The sequence below is a fragment of the Mesoplodon bidens genome (genome assembly GCF_964165515.1).
Source record: "Mesoplodon bidens genome assembly, chromosome: 10".
In the NCBI taxonomy this organism is placed as follows: domain Eukaryota; kingdom Metazoa; phylum Chordata; class Mammalia; order Artiodactyla; family Ziphiidae; genus Mesoplodon; species Mesoplodon bidens.
Window position 1 is genome coordinate 45,372,109 of NC_138172.1, and position 25,955 is coordinate 45,398,063.

General features: G+C 41.4%; 1 protein-coding gene across 1 annotated transcript in view; it reads right to left on the bottom strand.

Moving 5' to 3' along the window:
- The window catches only part of ULK4 (unc-51 like kinase 4), a 550,770-nt gene that overhangs the window by 153,045 nt on the left and 371,770 nt on the right, over positions 1-25,955 (bottom strand). Inside the window, exons 31-32 of the mRNA XM_081246952.1 lie at positions 20,945-21,111; positions 3,806-3,904 (exon numbers count right to left, since the gene is read on the bottom strand). Coding sequence (XP_081103078.1) covers positions 3,806-3,904; positions 20,945-21,111 — 266 coding nt within the window. The remainder of the gene's footprint in view (positions 1-3,805; positions 3,905-20,944; positions 21,112-25,955) is intronic.

Consider the following 25,955-nt stretch of genomic DNA (forward strand, 5'->3'; position numbering starts at 1 on the left):
AGAGAAAGCCCGCGTGCAGCAATGAAGACCCAACGCAGTCAAAAATAAATAAATAAGATAAATTTATTAAAAAGAAAAGAAAATATTTACGTCAAACAACTACCCTGCTTTATCTTTTCTTCAGAAGACATAGTCAACTTGTTATATATTTTATTAGCCATATCTTACTCACACTATGGTTACCAATTGAGGGTTCAAAGAGCCCCTTGAAATTCTGTATTGTGTACAGAACTTTGCATATAGGTGAGTCTAGGCATTTTTCCCGAAGAGTCTAGAATCATCAGATTCTCTAAGTAGTTCACACTCAAGACAGACTGAGAGGACTTCCCTGGTGGCGCAGTGGTTAAGAATCCACCTGCCAATGCAGGGGACACGGGTTCGAGCCCTGGTCTGGGAAGATCCTACATGCCGCGGAGCAACTAAGCCTGTGAGCCACAACTACTGAGCCTGCGCTCTAGAGACCGCAAGCCACAACTACCGAAGCCCGCGTGACTAGAGCCCAGACTTCGCAACGAGAGAAGCCGCTTCAACGAGAAGCCCACATGCTGCAACGCAGAGTAGCCCCCGCTCACCACAACTAGAGAAAGCCAGCGTGCAGCAACGAAGACCCAGCACAGCCAAAAATAAATAAATAAATTTATTTATTTAAAAAAAAAAACAGACTGAGAATCGGTCTTATACCCACAGTTCACTATGATTTTATAGTGTAAAGTATAAACATGGGTCATAAATTATGGGTTGACAGGTTTCATACTCCCTGAAGGATAAGTATGCTTACTTTCACAGGACTCTATCTGGAAAGAACCTCAAAAGCTAACAAGTTCATTCTCTTTCCTTTAGGTAAAATACCTCTACAATTACCCAAGCCCAGTGAAAACTAAAAGTCTGCTTATTTTTCCCTGTGGGAAAGCAATTCCAGCACCTCATTCTGTAACTTATCACATTTTTAACAACCACTGGAAAAATTTATCTTTGGTCTGTATGTGCTCTAGTTGAGGCCCTCAATAGCCTTATTACTATTTTTCTTCACTGTATACACAGCTATAAATGTGTATTAATCTTTTCCAGAGAAGACATACTGAATGTCTGTCGCAGGCCATTTTTAAACCTAATGACTCTAGTGGTAAATGTGTATGTACACAACACAGTTCACACACGTTAGGCAGACATTTGGACAATGTACTAGAACCTAAGTGTGATCAAGTTACTAGAAACAGGAGTTCAGAGTCCCAAAGGCTGGGGAAAATATCTCAGAGTACACATTACAGCAAGAAGGGGCTCTCCAGCTATTTCTGGCAGCTGTAGTGTAGGCCAGAGTACGGGTGTCGTGGCATCTGGTGGAGGTCTGACCTTACTGGGGGCCCACAATATTGGGCCCCTCTGCAGCCCTCATCCTAGCCTGGCCTGTGATCACAGTTCCACTGCTCTCCCTAGTGGAGACTGTACATTCCAGGCTTTCCCAAGCACTGGCACCCCGACTCCCCCTACTTGCCTGCCTCTCTGGGTTCGTCTCCTGTGGTCCTCCCTACACAGACATCGGACCCTCCAGGCCTCCCACCACCAGGAGTGGCACCCTGCCACCCTCTGTGCGTCTGCCCACTAGCTACAATTCACCGGCACTCTCAAGGGTTGCTTCCTGCTTCCCAGGGATTGTGGACCAGCTCTGGCCTGGGCAACCCAGCAAATTTGCCCACTGTCCTGTGGGCTGTAGTCATACCTTCTCCAGTGAGGTCTGACCCACAGCCTTGGGGAAGAGGTATCCCCTTTCAAGTTTGTCCTTCCTGAGGTACTCTCCCTCTCCCTCAGCTTTCAGATACCCTACAGAGTTCTTTTTAAATCTTACATTTACTCTTCAATGATAGCTTAATAATTCTTTATATTGAAATTCTCTTGTTTAAATCACTATGTGGTTTGTCTTCTGATGGGACCCAGACTGATACAATCACAATGTCTTTGACTGTGCTCATCGATAATATTTGCTAACAGTGTATTTTTATTGTTTTTATTTTTCCTTCTAGTTTAAGTGTATTATGGTTACACAATGTGGTCTATACAATTCCTACTTATTAGAATTTATTGATATTCTTTTAACCTAACGTACGGTGAACTTTTTAAAGTATTTCCAGAAAATTGAAAAGAAGGTACAGTCTCTATTTTCAGGGTAGAGAGACGGATATACTTCTATTAGATTAATCTTACTAAAGTTTTCATATCCTCTATACCAGGGGTCAACAAACGTTATCTGTAAAGAGCCAGATAGTAAACAACATAGGCTTGTGGGCTACAGAGTCCCTGTTGTAACTCCTCAACTCTACCGTCAAGATGCAAAAGCAGCCATAGACAATTGTTTGTGTGGCTGTATTCAATAAAACTTTACTTACAAAAAGAGGCAGTGGGCCAGAGTTAGTCCACATGCCTTCGTTTGTCAACCCCTGCTCTACATCATCATTTTCATCCACTTGAGTCGTCAAGCAATGAGAAAGACAGGTTAAATCTCTTGATAGTACTGTACTTTTTTTCCCCTGTATGTTTTGGTCCTTCCCTGTATGTTTAGGTCCCTCCCTGTTTTTATAGTTCTATGCTCTGATATTTGACACAAAAAGGTTCATAGTTATTGTATCTTCCTGTGGATTTTATTCCTTACCATTGTAGAGTCCTTCTCTTTGTCCTGATAAAGGTTTTTTGTTTTGCAATAAACCTTACGTCTAATAGAGGAAAACATTTAGAAAGAAAATATACAATAAGACAATAGAATTAAGACCAAAGATAAGTTTAAGAATAAATCTAATTGGAATAAATTCAACTATTAAAACAAATCTCAGAATGTGGCAAGCACCAAAACCCTGTCTATAAGATACATATGTGAAATAGTGTCCTAGAAGTTTACCTGAAATAGATTCTTCAACTGCCTTTAAGCTTTTTTTTATTGTTTAAATCTTAGATACTATTAATATAAGTATTATCCTACATATCATATATTGCATCAGTTATATTTAATGGGGATGTTTTGGTCATTTATATGTCCTTAAAGAGCGCATGATTTGGTTAGTCTTCCCTCTGTTCACTGGAGCCCCATCTATGTCCTGCATATTTCCAAAATATACAAACAGCTCATACAACTCAATAACACAAAAAACAAACAACCCAATCAAAAAATGGGCGGCAGACCTAAAAAGACATTTCTCCAAAGAAGACATACAGATAGCCAACAGGCACATGAAAAGATGCTCAATATTGTTAATTATCAGGGAAATGCAAGTCAAAACTACAATGAGGTTCAGTTGGTCCAAACTCCAAGTCTCCACTGGGTTCTTTTCACATACTCAGTAGTCTTGTGCAGTCTCATCTGTTTTCGTGTAATTTCACTTATTTCATTCTATTTCTATGGAGACTGTGGTGGATATGTTCTAGCTCTGTCTGCGCTTCTGCATTTCAGGGTAGTCCTGCCTGCCAAGTAACCCTAAAATATCTTTTGGAAAGAGAACTGACGCCCACAATGGATTTCTTCTTCCTTCTTGGAATTCATTTCTTGATTTTCCTTTTTTTTTTTTTACCTCACATCCGTTAAGAAGAATTTGAGCCTCTGCCTTACTTAAATATCCACTTCAATGAATGATTAGCCACAGCATATTAAAGTAGAAATTTAGTATTTCCAGGCTAAATAATCTTCTGAAATTTCTTTTGGTTCTAGTTTTGAAAGGAATCAAAATAGCATAGCAACTCAAGACATCATGAAATTCAAATAAAATCACTTCACCCTCTGCAACGACCTGAGAGACACACAAGCAGGTGTGTGAGCTCTTACCAGCGGGATGAGCAGGCTGATAAGGTCTGTCAGAGGCTTGCCGAGCAGCAGTAGGTCTTCTGCGGCCTGAGTGCTCCCTCCAGAGCCGGACTTCTGTGCCTGAACAGTGGGAGGAGAGGGGAAGGGGGTCTTGGAGATTAGTCAGTTTGGCCGTAGGAGACAGGTCCACCCAGTCCCAACAGATGACGGCACAGAGGAAGCATTTGACCTCAGGCCCCTGAAGAGAAGTTATGCTCAGTAATCACGTGACAGAGTACACACACTGCCACCAGCTCAGGCCACAGAGGCGGATCTGGGCGGACCACAGATAAAGTAATAACCAGGGCTGTCATTGGAGGGATGATATTGATGTTCACACACTGCGGGTGGTAAAGCACTTTATCTTCCCAACCATCCTGAGACGAGGTGCAGTTATCCCCATTTTTCAGGGGAGAAAACTAAAGTTCAGAGAGGTTGAGTAGTTTGCCTAAAGTCCCACAGCCAATGGGTGACAAAGCTGGAGGATGAATCCAGGCTAAATGACTCCAAATCACACAAGCTCACCTCTTCTGGGCACTGTTATACATACACATTATATTATGCAGACCAAATGCATTCTGCTGTGCTTTCCTTCTCTCTATGCACACACCTGCTCAAATGACATCTAGAATATTTATTGAATGAACAGGCTTTGGACCACTGCATGAAGAAGCTTCAGATACAGGTCTACATTGCTTAGGAAGTACACAATGGAAGTAAGAATTGAGAAATGAGTGGCTTTAACTTTAAGTGTGTCTTTCCCAGAAGTTTTATAGAACTGCCTCATTTCAGAGAAGATTTCTATCATAGAGATGAATAATTTTATACTGAGAGAAGGCACTGATTATTTATTGTATTTGCTATAGTACATACACATTTCATTCGCATACACCCTCTCTGTTTTTAATTTCACTCAGAACAAAACTACTTTTAGGTAATGACCTTTGCCAGAGCCTTTTTAAAGCAGGCTGCCCCGCCTTAGGTCACTAACCTGGACTCTGGGGCCCCTCTCATAAATGCCAAGATTCCTTCTGCCTTAGGGCCTATGGAGAGAATTTAGGTGGCCCGTTTTCCTTCGTTCAAAAGGAAAAAAAAAAAAAAAAGGATGTTGTGGAAAATCAGACACCTGCCTTTTAACAGCTTGCACCTCTCTGCAGCCAAGGGGGACAACAATAATTGGTAGCTAGGAGTTTCCTCTCACCTCTCCCCTCCCCTATCCCTACCTCAACCCCTGGCCTCTATTAGAGAGGTGAAATTTCCTCCCAGAAAACAAACGCGTAGCATTACCCTAGGTCTGAACCTTTTTGAAGTTCGGCTGTTGATCCTGCCTTCTGAAGCACCATGTGAGGTGGAATATCGGCCTTTGCATATTAACATGTTATCCTTTAGAGTAGACCGACTGTCTCTTGGGAAAAATAAGGCAGTCTTGCAAACCAGCACCTAGGCAGGGAGGGGCATGGGGCCACTGCTTCCTTTCCAAACATACGTAAGCAAGGAGACATGGCTACAAGCACAAGCACACACTGTGGGACTCTTCCCACCAGGATATCCAGTGGGCTTCCAGACCCTCCAAGGTCTACAGTCATCTGTTATTGTCACCAAGAAACATCCTGACCCTGCCCGCCAGTATTCGGGTACCACCTCCTTATAAAGATGCCAAGGTTCCAGAAAGGGAATGCTATAGCTTGCACAAGAGGAAGGTGCACATCAGGATTGCATATGAAATTCAACTCTCCTCACAAAAATCCAAGCCCACAGCAGAAACTCTGTGCGCCAAGGGGATCACGTGTGGGTGGCCGAGCAACGAATACAGGGGCCTGGCCAGCCTCTCTCAGGGTCTCTCCAGCTCCCCAAAGGCACACTCTCCAGAGTCAGCCTTTCAATTCCCAGATGCCTTATGTGTGCATTCTGTAAGGGGCTCTTTCCACAGCAAGAAGACCCACCTCTGCCGTGATGTTGTCACAGTCCTCCCTGTCCAGTCCTCTGCCTTTGCCTCTGTCCCACTGATCCCTTTCCACAACTCACTGCCCCAGTCCTTGCTGGCTGGTAACCAACCCCACTCCTGGCCATCCATGGTTCTTGGCTCACCTAGCTGTTACAGCCTGGGCAAGAGGAGAGGGCAGCTTGAGCTGGGTGCTAGCAGTAGTGCTTGAGGCAAAATCTAAATTATTTGGTGACAAATTAGATGAGGAATATGAAAAAGGGAAATTTTAAGAATGACCTCCAGGTTTCTAGTTTGCACAGCAGGATGAGAGGGGCAGGGCTTGCTGGCAGGAGGATGGTTTGGGAGGTGAATCCTGAGCTCCGCTTTAGACATGCTGAATTTGAGGGGACTGTGGGGCATTCTAGTGGTCATGTTTAGGAAGCTACTGAATATATTAAGTACGGATCTCAGACGAGAACTCTAGGTACAAATATAAATTTAATAGCTGTAAACATGTAAAACATGGGCATGTCAACTTATGAGCCATATGTAATATTAAATGGCATTACAGCATTACCCAAAATGAGATAAAGGGATACAGCTAACTTCTTGGCACAAGAAGAAAGGCCAGGAAGAATATAACGCTATTACATCTACCATTGCTACATGAATCTAGTGCACAGGGGGCAGGTCCTCAACAGAGGTTTGTTACATAAACACAGAGGTACGGTACCTGTAGTGAACAAGAGTCAATGCCTCAGGCAGTTGCTGCCAACGTCCTAAGCAGGTTTAAGCACAACAGAGCACAACCTGCAATGGTGTGGCCTAGACAATTCAATTCAACACTTGGTGTGCTCCCCAGACACCATCACCCACACGCTTGCCATGCACAGATGATACGACTCAGTCCCCACTCTGTAGAACCTCACGGTTTCATTAAAAGAATGGCATGCTTTACTATGGAAAACAGTATGAAGGTTCCTCAAAAAACTAAAAACAGAGTTGCCATATGATCCAGCAATATCACTCCTGGGCACGTATCCAGACAAAACTATAATTCCAAAAGATACATGCACCCCTATGCTCATAGCAGCACTACTTACAGTAGCTAAGACATGGAAACAGCCTAAATGTCCATCGACAGATGAATGGATAAAGAAGATATGGCACCTATATACAATGAAATACTACTCAGCCGTTAAAAAAAATGAAATAATTCCATTTCTGGAAACATGGATGGATCTAGAGGTGATCATACTATGCAAAGTAAGTCAGAAAGAGAAAGACAAATACCATATGATAGCACTTATATGTGGAATGTAAAACACAACACAAATGAACTTATCTATAAAACAGACTTACAAACATAGAGAACAGACTTGTGGTTGCCAAGGGGGGAGGAGTGGGGTGGGGGAAGGAGGATGGATTGGGAGTTTGGGATTAGCAGATGCAAACTATTATACATAGAAGGGATAAACAACAAGGTCCTACTGTATAGCATAGGGAACTATGTTCGATATCCTGTGACAAACCATAATGGAAAAGAACATGAAAAAGTATACATATGCATAACTGAGTCACTTTGCTGTACAGCAGAAATTAACACAACACTGTAAGTCAACTATACTGCAATAAAATTTAAAAATAGAAGAAGAAGAATGGCAAGCTTTCAAATAACTGCACAAAAGGCAGAGTGTGAAAACTGCCACAGTGGAGGAGGGAATAGAGGAGCTGGGGCGGGAGCAGAAAAAGGTGACACAACTTCACCGTTTGGATGGTGGGGACGAGGTCTGCAGGGAATGACGTGGACAGCAAGTGTTTCAGGTGCTGGAATCACGTGAGGAAAGGCCGGGGGTGATAAAGCACAGGATCCATGTGGAAAATGCCAAGGTGACTGTTTGGCGTGAGCACGGGCTGCACAAGGGCTGGCGGACGAGGCTGGAAAACCACCCTGGGGCTGATCATACGAGGCCTTGACCAAGGAGTTAGAAAATGATATGTAGATAATGAGATGTCATCAAAGTTTTCAAGGGCAGGAGAGAAACGATGAGGACCATGGACTACAGCAGACAAATCTCACTTGCACTCAGCCACCAGATAGGGTAGCTCATGGGGGACAACAATAAGGGGCAAGCCTGGAGGAGTCGAACTGGTAACTCCAAGAGATACTGAAATAGAGACTGCAGCCCCTACCCTGACGGCCTTCACGGGAGTGTGAGATCAAAGAAGACTCAGTGGCCACATTTCAGTCTTCCAGGCAATGCCAACACACCTGCCGACCAACAGCAGTTAAAACATCCTACTACCAGGGTAATGTATCAAGCTGCCCCCCATCACTCCAGAAGTGAGAGACAAGGCCCAGATTGGGAAGTCAGGTGACCTGGATTTTAATATTGAATATTTTCTTTCCCTAGCCCCCAAACTTGGTAACATCCCCCGCCCCTGTTCACTCTGCAGTGGTGAGGGATCTCAGTGTATTAAGGTAATGATTTGCTCCACTATTTGGGTATTGACGGTCTTACCAAAATGAAGCTCCCTGACACTTAACACCCTTCTTCTCTTGATTCCTGCCAAAATCACAGGTGCCAAGCCCTGGGCTAGGCTCACAAATGCAAAATAAAACCATAAATTTATATCTCGTAAGCCTGCTAGGAGTTAGTTCACTCCATAAATACGAACTGAGGGCCCTCCCATGTGCCAGGACACAGAAAAGAAGAAATCATGGCCCCCAGGAGCCCTCTGTAAACAGGAAGGGGAGGTGAGCACCTTTCTTCTTGTTGCTATTAATAATACAGCAACCAGTTATCGCTTACCTTCCCTGGGCCAGGTATACTTAAGGCACATCATATTTACATATCTTGTATTCTCTCATTTAAGTCCCCTGCTGAGTAGTTAGCATGTCTACTTTACAGACAAGGAAACTGATACTCAGACAGGTCAAATAACGTGCCCAGCACCTCACAGGTAAAAGTGACGTGGCTGGGATTCAAATCCAAGGTGTTCCAGCCTGCAAGGCCCAGGTGCTCCCACCACACCAGTGAGTCCTGAGCATCTATTTGTCTCTGCTTCCACATCTTTCACACACAAACTCACAAGGTAGGTTGGGGATAGGGACTGGACTCCTAGCAGAGATTCTGACACCTCCCTCCCCTACTCCTCACCTTCCCAGTACACATTCCTGCATCATATTCCTCTCCTCCCTGAAAAAGAAAAGTGCTTCATAAATCTAAGCACTATTACCATTTTAAACACTGGCAACACTCAGCTGTTCTACTTTCAAGAGGTTCCTGTTAAAAGCAGACATGGGCTTTGAATGCAGAAGAATCCCAGGTGTGCAGACAAATGGAAGAGGTGACTTATGCTTTAGAAAGAACTTACAGCTCCATGTTCTAGAAGGATGTGTCGTTGGTGCCCACTCCATTTCTTTCCCCAACCTTTTCCCTAATTCAGTCTCAAGGACTCTACCTCTTTCAGACTGACACCAGGTATCATGTAGATCAAAGTCAGTCATCAAGGTCAAAAGCAATACTTGGCAGATATTAAAGGGAAAGATTTAGAAAGATGACCGCAGTAAAATACAAAGTGGTGCTGAAAAAAATGAAAGAATAAAAAGCAGTGATCTATTGGTACACTAACAAATTGAAAAAAAGAATTAGAAAATATTTTGTACTAAGGAGTTTCCTTTTAAACACCCTACCTGATCACTTGAAATAAAAGAGGATTTCTACGTTCTGGAATTTAAAGAATTTTTAGACTTCTGATCCTTTTTATCCACAACCTACACAATCTTTTATAGATTGATATCATCAAAGCATCTTGTGAGAGTAACTATCAACTACACCTTGAAGAATTACATAAAGCTACCACTGTGGAAACTGAAATAAGAAACAATGCTCTCGATAACTTAAAAGGACCAGCTGTATAGCACAGGGAACTCTACCCAATACTCTGTAATGACCTACATGGGAAAAGAATCTAAAAAAGAGTGGACCTATATGTATGTATAACTGATTCATTTTGCTGTATAGCAGAAACCAACACAACAATGTAAATCAACTATACTCCAATAACAATTTTAAGAAAAAGAAACAATGCTCTCTGAAGAGACACTTATTAGAAAAGAGAGGGAAGACTAAGAGAAATCCATAATTCAGGATTCCATAAGTACTTAGCCAAGCTTTACTGGTCATTTAGAATATGAGCAAATAAAAACAGCAAGGTAGTCCAAAGGCCATTTTCATCTACTGGCTTTACAATTTTGGGTTAAAACTTATTGACTAACTATCATCTTGGTTGAGGGGATCTTGGAATTATTTATTAAAACACACAAGACAAGCTACATACTTCACCACCTTAATTGCGGGTAAAAGATAATGATGAATAACAGAGACTAAACCAGGGTCTAGGGATTCATACTTGGCTCTGCTACTGTGACTCTTGGCAAGGTATCAGAACAGTCTGCTTTCAACATCAACTTCTGCATCTATCTAAGCCAGGATGCTACCATTGATACACATCTCTTGCAATTTTACTGGGATTCTAAATATAACAGTGAATTCATATTGGCTGTGTGCTATCCCATGATCTAAGTATCAGCTGAATTAATTCTTTAGAGAAAACATGAAAGGAGATAAGCATGTGGTGGTACCTAACACAGAAAGTACTACTCAGTGAACTCACATGCCCTTCCTTCCTCAGAGCACGATGCCAAGTTACAGTCTGGGGCTACCTGACTTTTCTATAGCCACTAAATATTGGGGTGGCCAAAAGATTCATTCAGTTTTTCCATAAGATGGCCCTAGTGGCACTTAGTTGTCTTTAACTTCATTTGAAACAATTTTGTTAGTGACAGCTGTCATATCAGCGTGCATTTAAAAAAAAACTTATCAAAATTGGTGGATTTTTGTGTAGCCATTTTAATATTGAAGATGGAAGAAAAAAAGCAACACTTTCAGCATATTATGCTTTATTATTTCAAGAAAGGTAAAAACACAACTAAAACCTAAAAAAAAGATTTGTGCAGTATATGGAGCAGATGCTGTGACTGATCAAACGTGTCAAAAGTGGTTTTCCAAGTTTCATGCTGGAGATTTCTCACTGGCCAACGCTCCGCGGTCAGGTAGACCAGTTGAAATTGAGAGCGATCAAACTGAGACATTAACTGAGAACAATCAACATTATACCATATGGGACATAGCCGACATACTCAAAATATCCAAATCAAGCGCTGAAAATCATTTGCACCAACTTGGTTATGTTCATCGCTTTGATGTTTGGGTTCCACATAAGTTAAGGGGAAAAAAACCTTCCTGACCGTATTTCTGCATGCGATTCTCCATTGAAATGTAATGAAAATGTTTTGTTTTTTAAACAAATTGTGATGGGTGATAAAAAGTGGATACTGCCCAATAGTGTGGAATGGAAGAGACTGTGGGGCAAGTGAAATGAACCATCACCAACCACACCAAAGGCTGGTCTTCTTCCAAAGAAGGTGATGTGTATATGGTGGGATCAGAAGGGAGTCTTCGATTATGAGCTCCTTCCAGAAAACCAAACTATTAATTCCAACAAGTACTGCCCCAATTAGGCCAACTGAAAGCAGCACTCAGTGAAAAGTGTCCAGAATTAGTCAACAGAAAACACATAAGCTTCCATCAGGATAATGCAACACCGCATGTTTCTATGATGACCAGGGAAAAACTGTTATAGCTTGGGTGGGAAGTTCTGATTCATCCGCCATATTTACCAGACATTGCACCTTCGGATTTCCATTTATTTAGGTCTTTACAAAATTCTCTTAATGGAAAAAATTTCCATTCCCTGGAAGACTATAAAAGGCACCTGGAACAGTTATTTGCTCAAAAAGATTAAAAGTTTTGGAAAAATGGAATTATGAAGTTGCCTGTTAATGGCAGAAGGCAGTGGAACAAATAAGGGTGAATATGTTGTTCAATAAAGTTCTTGGTGCAAATGAAAAATGTGTCTTTTATTTTTACTTTAAAACCGAAGGAACTTTTTGGCCAACCCAATACATCTCTAGCCCTCAAAACCATCTTGCAGGGGGCCGGATCCTCCAGCTCAAAGCTACAGTAATCAAGACAGTATGGTAGTGGCACAAAAACAGAAATATAGACCAACGGAACAGGAGAGAAACCCCAGAGATAAACCCACATACATATGGTCACCTTATCTTTGATAAAGGAGGCAAGAATATACAATGGAGAAAAGACAGCCTCTTCAATAAATGGTACTGGGAAAACTGGACAGCTACATGTAAAAGAATGAAATTAGAACACTTCCTAACACCATACACAAAAATAAACTCAAAATTGATTAAAGACCTAAATGTAAGGCCAGACTCTATAAAACTCTTAGAGGAAAACATAGGCAGAACACTCTATGACATAAATCACAGCAAGATCCTTTTTGACCCACCTCCTAGAGAAATGGAAATAAAAACAAAAATAAACAAAGGGGACCTAATGAAACTTAAAAGCTTTTGCACAGCAAAGGAAACCATAAACAAGACAAAAAGACAGCCCTCAGAATGGAAGAAAATATTTGCAAATGAAGCAATGGACAAAGGATTAATCTCCAAAATATACAAGCAGCTCGTGCAGCTCAATATCAAAAAAACGAACAACCCAATCCCAAAATGGGCAGAAGACCTAAATAGACATTTCTCCAAAGAACATATACAGATTGCCAACAAACACATGAAAGGATGCTCAACATCACTGTCATTAGAGAAAAGCAAATCAAAATCACCTCACACTGGTCAGAATCGCCATCATCAAAAAATCTACGAACAGACTTCCGGGTAAGATGGCGCAAGAGTAAGACGCGGAGATCACCTTCCTCCCCACGGATACACCAGAAATACAGCTACACGTGGAACAACTCCTACAGAACACCTACTGAACGCTGGCAGAAGACCCCAGACCTCCCAAAAGGCAAGAAACCCCCCACATACCTGGGTAGGGCAAAGCGGAGAGATCCCCACACAGAGGATCGGTGCCGAGCGGCACTCACCAGCCCGAGAGGCTTGTCTGCTCGCCTGCCGGGGCGCGCAGCGCTGGAAGCTGAGGCTCGGGCTTCGGTCAGAGCGCAGGGAGAGGACTGGGGCTGGCGGCGAGAACTCAGCCTGAAGGGGGCTAATGTGCCACAGCTAGCCGGGAGGGAGTCCGGGAAAACTCTGGAGCTGCTGAAGAGGCAAGAGACTTTTTCTTCCCTCGTGGTTTCCTGGTGCGCGAGGAGAGGGGATTAAGAGCGCTGCTTAAAGGGGCTCCACAGACGGGCGCGAGTCGCGACTGAAAGCGCGGAGCCCAGTGACGGGCGTGGGACGCTGGGGCTGCTGCTGCCGCCGCCAAGAAGCCTGTGTGCGAGCGCAGGTCACTGCCCACACCGCCCTTCCGGGAGCCTGTGCAGCCCGCCACTGCCGGGGTCCCGGGATCCAGGGGCGGCTTCCCTGGGAGAACGCACGGCGCGCCTCGGGCTGGTGCAACGTCACGCCGACCTCTGCCGCTGCAGGCTCGCCCCGCACTCCGTGCCCCTCCCTCCCGCCCGGCCTGAGTAAGCCAGAGTCCCCGAAGAGGCTGCTCCTTTAACCCTGTCCTGTCTGAGCGAAGAACAGACGCCCTCCGGCGACCTACACGCAGAGGCGGGGCCAAATCCAAAGCTGAGACCCAGGAGCTGTGAGAACAAAGAAGAGAAAGGGAAACCTCTCCCAGCAGCCTCAGAAGCAGCGGATTAAAGCTCCACAATCAACTTGATGTACCCTGCATCTGTGGAATACATGAATAGACAACACATCATCCCAAATTGAGGAGCCCGGAGTCAGTGCTGTGCCTCTGAGGTGGGAGAGCCAACTTCAGGACACTGGTCCACAAGAGACCTCCCAGCTCCACATAATATCAAACGGCAAAAATCTTCCAGAGATCTCCATCTCAACACCAGCACCCAGCTTCACTCAACGACCAGCAAGCTACAGTGCTGGACACCCTATGCCAAACAACTAGCAAGACAGGAACACAACGCCACCCATTAGCAGAGACACTGCCTAAAATCATAAAAAGTCTGCAGACACCCCAAAACACACCACCAGACGTGGACCTGCCCACCAGAAAGACAAGATCCAGCCTCATCCACCAGAACACAGGCACTAGTCCCCTCCACCAGGAAGCTTACACAACCCACTAAACCAACCTTAGCCACTGGGGACAGACACCAAAAACAACGGGAACTACGAACCTGCAGCCTGCAAAAAGGAGACCCCAAACACAGTAACATAAGCAAAATGAGAAGACAGAAAAACACACAGCAGGAGAAGGAGCAAGATAAAAACCCACCAGATCTAACAAATGAAGAGGTAATAGGCAGTCTACCTGAAAAAGAATTCAGAATAATGATGGTAAAGATGATCCAAGATTCTATTTCCCAGATCCAAAATCTTGGAAATAGAATAGACAAAATGCAAGAAACAGTTAACAAGGACCTAGAAGAACTAAAGATGAATCAAGCATCGATTAAAAACACAATACATGAAATAAAAAATACTCTAGATGGGATCAATAGCAGAATAACTGAGGCAGAAGAACGGATAAGTGAGGTGGAAGATAAAATAGTGGAAATAACTGCTGCAGAGCAAAATAAAGAAAAAAGAATGAAAAGAACAGAGGACAGTCTCAGAGACCTCTGGGACAACATTAAACGCACCAACATTCGAATTATAGGGGTTCCAGAAGAAGAAGAGAAAAAGAAAGGGACTGAGAAAATATTTGAAGAGATTATAGTTGAAAACTTCCCTAATATGGGAAAGGAAATAGTTAATCAAGTCCAGGAGGCACAGAGAGTCCCATACAGAATAAATCCAAGGAGAAATACGCCAAGACACATATTAATCAAACTGTCAAAAACTAAACACAAAGAAATCATATTAAAAGCAGCAAGGCAAAAACAACAAATAACACACAAGGGAATCCCCATCAGGATAACAGCTGATCTCTCAGCAGAAACTCTACAAGCCAGAAGGGAGTGGCAGGACATAATTAAAGTGATGAAGGAGAAAAACCTGCAACCAAGATTACTCTACCCAGCAAGGATCTCATTCAGATTTGATGGAGAAATTAAAACGTTTACTGACAAGCAAAAGCTGAGAGTTCAGCACCACCAAACCAGCTTTACAACAAATGCTAAAGGAACTTCTCTAGGCAAGAAACACAACAGAAGGAAAAGACCTACAATAACGAACCCAAAACAATTAAGAAAATGGGAACAGGAACATACATATCGATAATTACCTTAAATGTAAATGGACTAAATGCTCCCACCAAAAGATACAGATTGGCTGAATGGATACAAAAACAAGACCCATATATATGCTGTCTACAAGAGACCCACTTCAGACCTAGAGACACATACAGACTGAAAGTAAGGGGATGGAAAAAGATATTCCATGCAAATGGAAACCAAAAGAAAGCTGGAGTAGCAATTCTCATATCAGACAAAATAGACTTTAAAATAAAGACTACTAGAAGAGACAAAGAAGGACACTACCTAATGATCAAGGGATCGATCCAAGAAGAAGATATAACAATTATAAATATTTATGCACCAAACATAGGAGCACCTCAATACATAAGGCAAATACTAACAGCCATAAAAGGAGAAATCGACAGTAACACAATCATAGTAGGGGACTTTAACACCCCACTTTCACCAATGGACAGATCATCCAAAATGAAAATAAATAAGGAAACACAAGCTTTAAATGATACATTAAACAAGATGGACTTAATTGATATTTATAGGACATTCCATCCAAAAACAACAGAATACACATTTTTCTCAAGTGCTCATGGAACATTCTCCAGGATAGATCATATCTTGGGTCACAAATCAAGCCTTGGTAAATTTAAGAAAATTGAAATTGTATCAAGTATCTTTTCCGACCACAATGCTATGAGACTAGATATCAATTACAGGAAAAGAGCTGTAAAAAATACAAACACATGGAGGCTAAACAATACACTACTTAATAACGAAGTGATCACTGAAGAAATCAAAGAGGAAATTAAAAAATACCTAGAAACAAATGACAATGGAGACACGACGACCCAAAACCTATGGGATGCAGCAAAAGCAGTTCTAAGAGGGAAGTTTATAGCAATACAATCCCACCTTAAGAAACAGGAAACATCTCGAATAAACAACCTAACCTTGCACCTAAAGCAATTAGAGAAAGAAGAACAAAAACATCCCAAAGTTAGCAGAAGGAAAGAAATCATAAAAATCAGATCAGAAATAAATGAAAAAGAAATGAAGGAAACGATAGCAAAGATCAATAAAACTAAAAGCTGGTTCTTTGAGAAGATAAACAAAATTGATAAACCATTAGCCAGACTCATCAAGAAAAAAAGGGAGAAGACTCAAATCAATAGAATTAGAAATGAAAAAGGAGAAATAACAACTGACACTGCAGAAATACAAAAGATCATGAGAGATTACTACAAGCAACTCTATGCCAATAAAATGGACAACCTGGAAGAAATGGACAAATTCTTAGAAATGCACAACCTGCCAAGACTGAATCAGGAAGAAATAGAAAATATGAACAGACCAATCACAAGCACTGAAATTGAAACTGTGATAAAAAAACTTCCAAGAAACAAAAGCCCAGGACCAGATGGCTTCACAGGCGAATTCTATCAAGCATTTAGAGAAGAGCTAACACCTATCCTTCTGAAACTCTTCCAAAATATAGCAGAGGGAGGAACACTCCCAAACTCATTCTACGAGGCCACCATCACCTTGATACCAAAACCAGACAAGGATGTCACAAAGAAAGAAAACTACAGGCCAATATCACTGATGAACATAGATGCAAAAATCCTCAACAAAATACTAGCAAACAGAATCCAACAGCACATTAAAAGGATCATACACCATGATCAAGTGGGGTTTATTCCAGGAATGCAAGGATTCTTCAATATACGCAAATCAATCAACGTGATACACCATATTAACAAATTGAAGGAGAAAAACCATATGATCATCTCAATAGATGCAGAGAAAGCTTTCGACAAAATTCAACACCCATTTATGATAAAAACCCTGCAGAAAGTAGGCATAGAGGGAACTTTCCTCAACATAATAAAGGCCATATATGACAAACCCACAGCCAGCATCGTCCTCAATGGTGAAAAACTGAAACCATTTCCACTAAGATCAGGAACAAGACAAGGTTGCCCACTCTCACCACTCTTATTCAACCTAGTTTTGGAAGTTTTAGCCACAGCAATCAGAGAAGAAAAGGAAATAAAAGGAATCCAAATTGGAAAAGAAGAAGTAAAGCTGTCACTGTTTGCAGATGACATGATACTATACATAGAGAATCCTAAAGATGCTACCAGAAAACTACTAGAGCTAATCAATGAATTTGGTAAAGTTGCAGGATACAAAATAAATGCACAGAAATCTCTGGCATTCCTATATACTAATGATGAAAAATCTGAAAGTGAAATCAAGGAAACACTCCCATTTACCATTGCAACAAAAAGAATAAAATATCTAGGAATAAACCTCCCTAAGGAGACAAAAGACCTGTATGCAGAAAATTATAAGACCCTGATGAAAGAAATTACAGATGATACAAATAGATGGAGAGATGTACCATGTTCTTGGATTGGAAGAATCAACATTGTGAAAATGACTCTACTACCCAAAGCAATCTACAGATTCAATGCAATCCCTATCAAACTACCACTGGCACTTTTCACAGAAGTAGAACAAAAAATTTCACAATTTGTATGGAAACACAAAAGACCCCGAATAGCCAAAGCAATCTTGAGAACGAAAAACGGAGCTGGAGGAATCAGGCTCCCTGACTTCAGACTATACTACAAAGCTACAGTAATCAAGACAGTATGGTACTGGCACAAAAACAGAAAGATAGATCAATGGAACAGGATAGAAAGCCCAGAGTTAAACCCACGGACATATGGTCACCTTATCTTTGATAAAGGAGGCAGGAATGTACAGTGGAGAAAGGACAGTCTCTTCAATAAGTGGTGCTGGGAAAACTGGATAGGGACATGTAAAAGTATGAGATTAGATCACTCCCTAACACCATACACAAAAATAAGCTCAAAATGGATTAAAGACCTAAATGTAAGGCCAGACACTATCAAACTCTTAGAGGAAAATATAGGCAGAACACTCTATGACATAAATCACAGCAAGATCCTTTTTGACCCACCTCCTAGAGAAATGGAAATAAAGACAAAAATAAACACATGGGACCTAATGAGACTTAAAAGCTTTTGCACAGCAAAGGAAACCATAAACAAGACCAAAAGACAACCCTCAGAATGGGAGAAAATATTTGCAAATGAAGCAACTGACAAAGGACTAATCTCCAAAATTTATAAGCAGCTCATGCAGCTCAATAACAAAAAAACAAACAACCCAATCCAAAAATGGGCAGAAGACCTAAATAGACATTTCTCCACAGAAGATATACAGACTGCCAACAAACACATGAAAGGATGCTCAACATCTTTACTCATTAGAGAAATGCAAATCAAAACTACAATGAGATATCATCTCACACCAGTCAGAATGGCCATCATCAAAAAATCTACAAACAATAAATGCTGGAGAGGGTGTGGAAAAAAGGGAACCCTCTTGCACTGCTGGTGGGAATGTGAATTGGTACAGCCGCTATGGAGAACGGTATGGAGGTTCCTTAAAAAACTACAAATAGAACTACCATATGACCCAGCAATCCCACTACTGGGCATATACCCTGAGAAAACCATAATTCAAAAAGAGACATATACCAAAATGTTCATAGCAGCCCTATTTACAATAGCCCGGAGATGGAAACAACCTAAGTGTCCATCATCGGATGAATGGATAAAGAAGATGTGGCACATATATACAATGGAATATTACTCAGCCATAAAAAGAAATGAAATTGAGCTATTTGTAATGAGGTGGATAGACCTAGAGTCTGTCATACAGAGTGAAGTAAGTCAGAAAGAGAAAGACAAATACTGTATGCTAACACATATATATGGAATTTAAGAAAAAAAAATGTCATGAAGAACATAGGGGTAAGACAGGAATAAAGACACAGACCTACTAGAGAATGGACTTGAGGATATGGGGAGGGGGCAGGGTAAGCTGTGACAAAGTGAAAGAGCGGCATGGACATATATACACTACCAAACGTAAGATAGATAGCTAGTGGGAAGCAGCCGCATAGCACAGGGAGATCAGCTCGGTGCTTTGTGACCGCCTGGAGGGGTGGGATAGGGAGAGTGGGAGGGAGACGCAAAAGGGAGGGGATATGGAAACATATGTATATGTATAACTGATTAAATTTGTTATAAAGCAAAAAATTTAAAAATAAAAAAAAATAAAAAAATAAAAAAAAATAAAAAAAAAGGACCAAGAAAAAAAAAAAAATCTACGAACAGGGCTTCCCTGGTGGCGCAGTGGTTAAGAATCTGCCTGCCAATGCCAGGGACGTGGGTTCGAGCCTTGGCCTGGGAAGATCCCACATGCCGCAGAGCAACTAAGTCTGTGCGCCACAACTACTGAGCCTGAGCTCTAGAGCCCGCAAGCCACAACTACTGAGCGCACGTGCCACAACTACTGAAGCTTGTGCGCCTAGAGCCCGTGCTCCACAACGAGAAGCCATGACAATGAGAAGCCCGCGCACCGCAACGAAGAGTAGCCTCCACTCACCACAACTAAAGAAAGCTTGTACACAGCAACAAAAACCCAACACAACCAAAAATAAATAAATAAATTTATTTTAAAAAATCTACAAACAATAAATGCTGGCTGGAGAGGGTGTGGAGAAAAGGGAACCCTCTTGCATTGTTGGTGGGAATGTCAATTGATACAGCCACTATGGAGAACAGTATGGAGGTTCCTTAAAAAACTAAACATAGAACTATCATACGACCCAGCAATCCCACTACTGGGCATATACCCTGAGAAAACCATAATTCCAAAAGGAGTCATGTACCACAATGTTCATTGCAGCTCTATTTACAATAGCCAGGACATGGAAGTAACCTAAGTGCCCATCGACAGATGAATGGATAAAGAAGATGTGGCACATATATGCAATGGAATATTACAGCCATAAAAAGAAACGGAATTGAGTTAGTTGTAGTGAGGTGGATGGAGCTAGAGACTGTCACACAGAGTGAAGTAAGTCAGAAAGAGAAAAACTAATAGTGTATGCTAACACATATATATGGAATCTTAAAAAAAAAGAAACAAAAAAGGTTCTGAAGAACCTAGGGGCAGAACAGGAATAAAGATGCAGACGTAGAGAATAGACTTGAGGACACGGGGAAGGGGAAGGGGAAGGGTAAGCTGGGACGAAGTGAGAGAGTGGCACAGACATATATACACTACCAAATGTAAAATAAATAAAATAGATAGCTAGTGGGAAGCAGCCGCATAGCACAGGGAGATCAGCTCAGTGCTTTGTGCCCACCTAGAGGGGTGGGATAGGGAGGGTGGGAGGGAGATGCAAGAGGGAGGGGATATGGGGATATATGTATACGTATAGATGATTCACTCTGTAATAGAGCAGAAAGTAACACACCATTGTAAAGCAATTATACTCCAATAAAGATATTAAAAAACAAAAAACCATCTTGCAATTCCACATTATCAGTCATAAGGGAAAGCAAGTGTGAGGGTTTATGTGTTGCATATGCATGTATATGTATGTGTGTGTATCTATGCACATACAAACACATTATGTGTGCGTGTGTATGCGCACCTAAAATCTCAATCTGCTGCTGCTCGCTAGCTAATCCATCCTGTTGGGTGTGGGCTGGAGTGCCTTCTCTGGACAGGAAAGACTACACACTGCTTGGCCAACCTCACAGTCCAAATGATCCCTTGGTCGCCAGCAGTTCCCTAATGAGTACTCACCAATTCTTTGCTTGGGCCTCTCCTGCTTTCCTTTCAGATTTTGTGTTCAAATTACCTGTCCTTGACACTGGTCACCCAAAGATGGCTAATAAATATGGTATTCTCTCCCTATAGAATCATATGTTCTTTTCCAAAAATAAAGACACATTCAAGGATGATGAGAGAAAAGAGAAGGAAAGGGAAGTGGGACGTGGCACAGGGTTGTTCAAGATGTGGAGAAAGAGGTCCTCTACCTGCAGAGCCAGTCGTACGACCCCAGAGGTATAGGTCAGCATGCTGTGCAAAATATCAAGCAGGGAAAACAGCAGGGCAGCTGCCATCTCGTTGTTGTTTTTATTGTCCACATCCAAGCACAGTGTGGCAGTTTCAGTGAACAGCTTACAGACATGATGGACCAGTCCTGGGGGTAAAATAGGAGAAGGGTAAAACATTCATCATAAAATATAAAAATAACGTGTCACGTAAACCCAGCAGAGCAGGCATACATAGTCTATGTTGCATAAACTCTAAGCAGTCCTTCAACTGTATTTGTACCAGGTACCCTTGGGAAAGGTTTCTAAAATGCAGGTTCCCAGGCCACACGCCCAGAGAGTCTGCTCAGGAGCCTGGAATGAGGCCTAGGAATATACTTGTTAAAAAGCTCCCCCGCTGATTCTGATGGAAGGGTTCCCCAAATTACACTTTGAGAAACTATCCTACATGGACAGGCTTCCAGGGATGGAAGACTCCCTGACACTGCACAGTGCTGTATGCAAACATCCTGTCCCCAGGTTCTGTTTAAAGGTACAGTTCTTCATGGGGTGGCTCAGGGACCACAAGTGAACTGGGGATCTATCAAGGATGGACAAGTAATTGGGTCACTTCAAGAGGCTAAAGAAATGAAGTGATTTTTTTCACATGCATTCCAAAATGTACGATAATGATTTTCAGCAATGTGAAATTGAGAAATTGCCAGGTCTGTTTCTGCAGACCTCATATTCACAGTGTGGTTGATCTTCATCAACTTTCACTTTGATGTAGCTTGTTATGACCAATACATTTAAGTTGGCATTTTTATTATTATTGTAACACAGCATTACATTTTGAATTCCCAAAATGATTCAGATGTAAACGTGGTGAAAAGACAACATGAAATGTTATAAACCGAAACGGTAAGGGGGTCCTTTAGTATGAACAGATCTCAATGTTTTAGAAAAAAGTGAATCTTCAAATATAAATATTTTACACAAGCAGATGGGGAAAAAAACATGGTAAGGAAGTAGGACATGTGTTGTAAGCTGGACCTGCAATCCACTTATTTATTGGACTTGCAATCCATTGGTCCCTAGTTCTCAGGACAATTGGATGGAAACTCTGCCAGGCACAGCCATCCGAGCTTTGATACCCTTCCCAGACACTGCACACTGTCATTTCCAGTAAACCAATCTAGTGTTCCTAGACAAATGCAAAGTAATTAGACTACAAAAGCAATTAATTTTGTCACTAAAGACAGAGAGAAACCAAAATTACAGAGCATCATTCAAAGTTGTAATCCTTGCAGCAAAAACTGGTATAAGCCACAAAGCTGAAAATAAATATACTTGAAGGGAAAGTCGAATGAATTATTAGCAAAATTTCTCTATCAAGTGACAAGGTTTGATAGCACAAATCATCAATGACACATAGTAAAGAAAAGCAATTATTAGGACACATGCATTACACCGACAGGCATTCTCTTCTGAGTTAGCATGCATCACTCAAGTGCACGCTATGAATCAGCACTTGGCGTTTGTGAGCTGCAGGTAGGGTAGAAGGGCTTTAAAACATAGTATGTGGCAAACACATGCTGCAAGAGAAGATGTTCTCTTTTGGGGAGTTCATGATTACTTTGTGACACATCATGCTGATGGTCAGAGGTGCAAGGGACCAGCTATGTGAACAGCAGAGAAGGACATGGCCCTTCAGAAGGAGGAGGTAGACCCCTGGATACCCATCTACACACTGCATGATTCAGACGAAACAGCTGATGAACAACTGTGCTCTTCCTGATCTTTATTCAGGCTTCAAGCAAGAAGCACAAACAATGAATGCAATCAAATCCATGCTGGGCTGGCAAGCCTTTCCAGCCTGTGAAAAAACAGGCAACAAACACCAAGCTCTGACATTACACTCGGAAGTCACCTGTTGTCAGGGAAGGTGCTTCATAGGAGATTAGAAATGAAGTAGGACATAAATATTTCTTCGTAACAGTGAAAATGCCAGCAAAGCCCATTAATATGATGTTACATGGCCTAGCTCAGCCATATAGTCAGTGCTCTTCATAGGCAGAACTTTCACTTCAGATGAAAACACAAGTTTTTCTTGTTTAAACATTTTATTATGAAAACAAAGAAAGTCATGAGAAATTTCAGTAAAATGAATCCCTATCACCCTCTTTCATAATTATCAATAGTTTGCCAATATTGTTTAATTATCCCCAGCTACATTTTTTCTAGTATTTTAAAGCAAATTCTAGATATCATCTTATTTCTACTGTAACTGCTTCTGTAAGTCTCACAAATACTATTTTTTTTAAAACATAACCACAACGCCATTACCACCTAATACAATTAACCCACTTCTTTTTTTTTTTTTTTTTTTTTTTTTTTTGCTGTACGCGGGCCTCTCACTGCTGTGGCCTCTCCCGTTGCAGAGCACAGGCTCCGGACACACAGGCTCCGCAGCCATGGCTCGCGGGCCCAGCCGCTGCGCGGCATGTGGGATCTTCCGGGATAGGGGCACAAACCCGTGTCCCCTGCATCGGCAAGCGGACTCTCAACCACTGCGCCACCAGGGAAGCCCCAACCCACTTCTTAACATACTCAATATACCATCTGCATTCAAAACTCAACTGTCACAAAACTGTCTTTTTTTTACAGTTCATTTGTTTGACTCAAGATACAAAGCAGGTCCACACATTCCATTTGGCCGCAGATCTTAAGTCTCCTTCAACCTCTAACAGTCCTCTTCCCCACCTGCAATTTTTCAGCCATTTATTTGTTGGAGAATAGAGAATATTTTTCCTGTAGATGTTCTTGTTGGGTTGTTCTTATATCCATGCATTTCCTGTAAACTGGTAATTAGACCTAGAGACGCAATTTAATTCAGGTTTGATTATTTTGGCAATAATACTTGGAGCTGGGTACTCTGTATATCCTGTTGCATTATATCTGGAAGGATATACTGTCTGATTGTTCTACTCTTAATGATGTTGAAATTGACCCATGGGTTCACGGGTTGTTAGCCTAACTCATCCAGTATAAACTTCCCCATCAAATGTTATCTAATAATGACCAATGTCCAGTTGTATTATTTCATTAGACATGGCAATATGGAATTTTCAAATTCTGTCATTCCTTCTATATTTTTTCATCTGTTTTTCTTCTATAAAGAACCTTCCTTTATCAACTTATTTTGTTATCATAAAATATGGTTTGTAAAGGAAAGGCAAGGTAGATGCTAGATAAATGTTTCTTTGTTATCATTTACCAGTTTTCACAACAATGATTTTGGAGTGTTTGCAAGTCTCAAATGGGACCGAGGTAGGGGGGTCGGGGAAGCTAGAAATTACCAAGGTAACTGATCATTTCACTTTGGAGCATCAATGTGAATATAATAGATTTTTAAATAATATATTTTATAGATTTTAGTTGATTTCAATCACTATTATTTTTAAGCTAAACTTGTTCCATCTTTGGCCACTGAGAGCCCCTTGAAAGTGACCTATCTTCTACTAAGATAATATGTCTCAAGCTCATCTTATGAATTCCTGCCTAAGACTGTGCATTAGCTACCTCTTGAAGGAGTCCTGGTTTCTTTTAATGAGACTGGTATTTAGAGACCATGGTCTCAGCACTAGAAACACTCAATGCTACTGGGTCACTGATTCAGTGGACAGAGATAAGAAGTATACAGCTTTTAGACAGAAAAAAAATAATGAGTTCATGCATATATTTCCAATTCCACATTCCAGAAATGGACCCTCATCTCTAAGCAGCAAGGGAAAAAAGACAAATAACATACAAGGGAACTCCCACAAGGTTAACAGCTTATTGCTCAGCAGACACTCTACAAGCCAGAAGGGAGTGACATGACATATTTAAAGTGATGAAAGGAAAGAACCTATAATCAAGATTACTCTACTCAGCAAGGATCTCATTCAGATTCAATGGAGAAATCAAAAGCTTTACAGACAAGCAAAAGCTAAGAGAATTCAGCACCACCAAACCAGTTCTACAACAAATGCTAAAGGAACTTCTCTAAGTGGGAAACACAAGACAAAAAGACCTACAAAAACAAATCCATAACGATTAAGAAAATGGTCATAGGAACATAAATATCCATAATTACCTTAAACGTCAATGGATTAAATGCTCCAACCAAAAGACACAGACTCACTGAATGGATATAAAAACAAGACCCATATATATGCTATCTACAAGAGACCCACTTCAGACCGAGGGACACACACAGGCTGAAAGTGAGGGGATGGAAAAAGATATTCCATGCAAATGGAAATCAAAAGAAAGCTGGAGTACCAATACTCATATCAGACAAAATAGACTTTAAAATAAAGACTATTGCAAGAGACAGAGAAGGACACTACATAATGATCAAGGGATCAATCCAAGAAAAAGATATAACAATTATATATGCTCCCAACATAGGAGCGCCTCAATACATAAGGCAACTGCTAACAGCTATAAAAGAGGAAACCGACAGTAACACAATAATAATGGGGGACTTTAACATTTCACTTACACCCACAGAGAGATCATCCAAAGAGAAAATTACTAAGGAAACACAAGCTTTAAATGACACAATAGACCAGACAGATTTAATTGATATTTATAGGACATTTCACCCCAAAACATCAGATTACACTTTCTTCTCAAGTGCACACGAAACATTCTCCAGGATAGCTCACATCTTCGGTCACAAATCAAGCCTTGGTAAATTTAAGAAAATTAAAATCATATCAAGTATCTTTTCTGACCACAACGCTATGAGATTAGAAATCAATTACAGGGAAAAAAACGTAAAAAACACAAACACGTGGAGGCTAAACAATACACTACTAAATAACCAAGAGATCACTGAAGAAATCAAAGAGGAAATCAAAAAATACCTAGAGACAAATGAGAATGAAAACACGACGATCCAAAACCTATGGGATGCAGCAAAAGCAGTTCTAAGAGGGAAGTTTATAGCTCTACAAGCCAACCT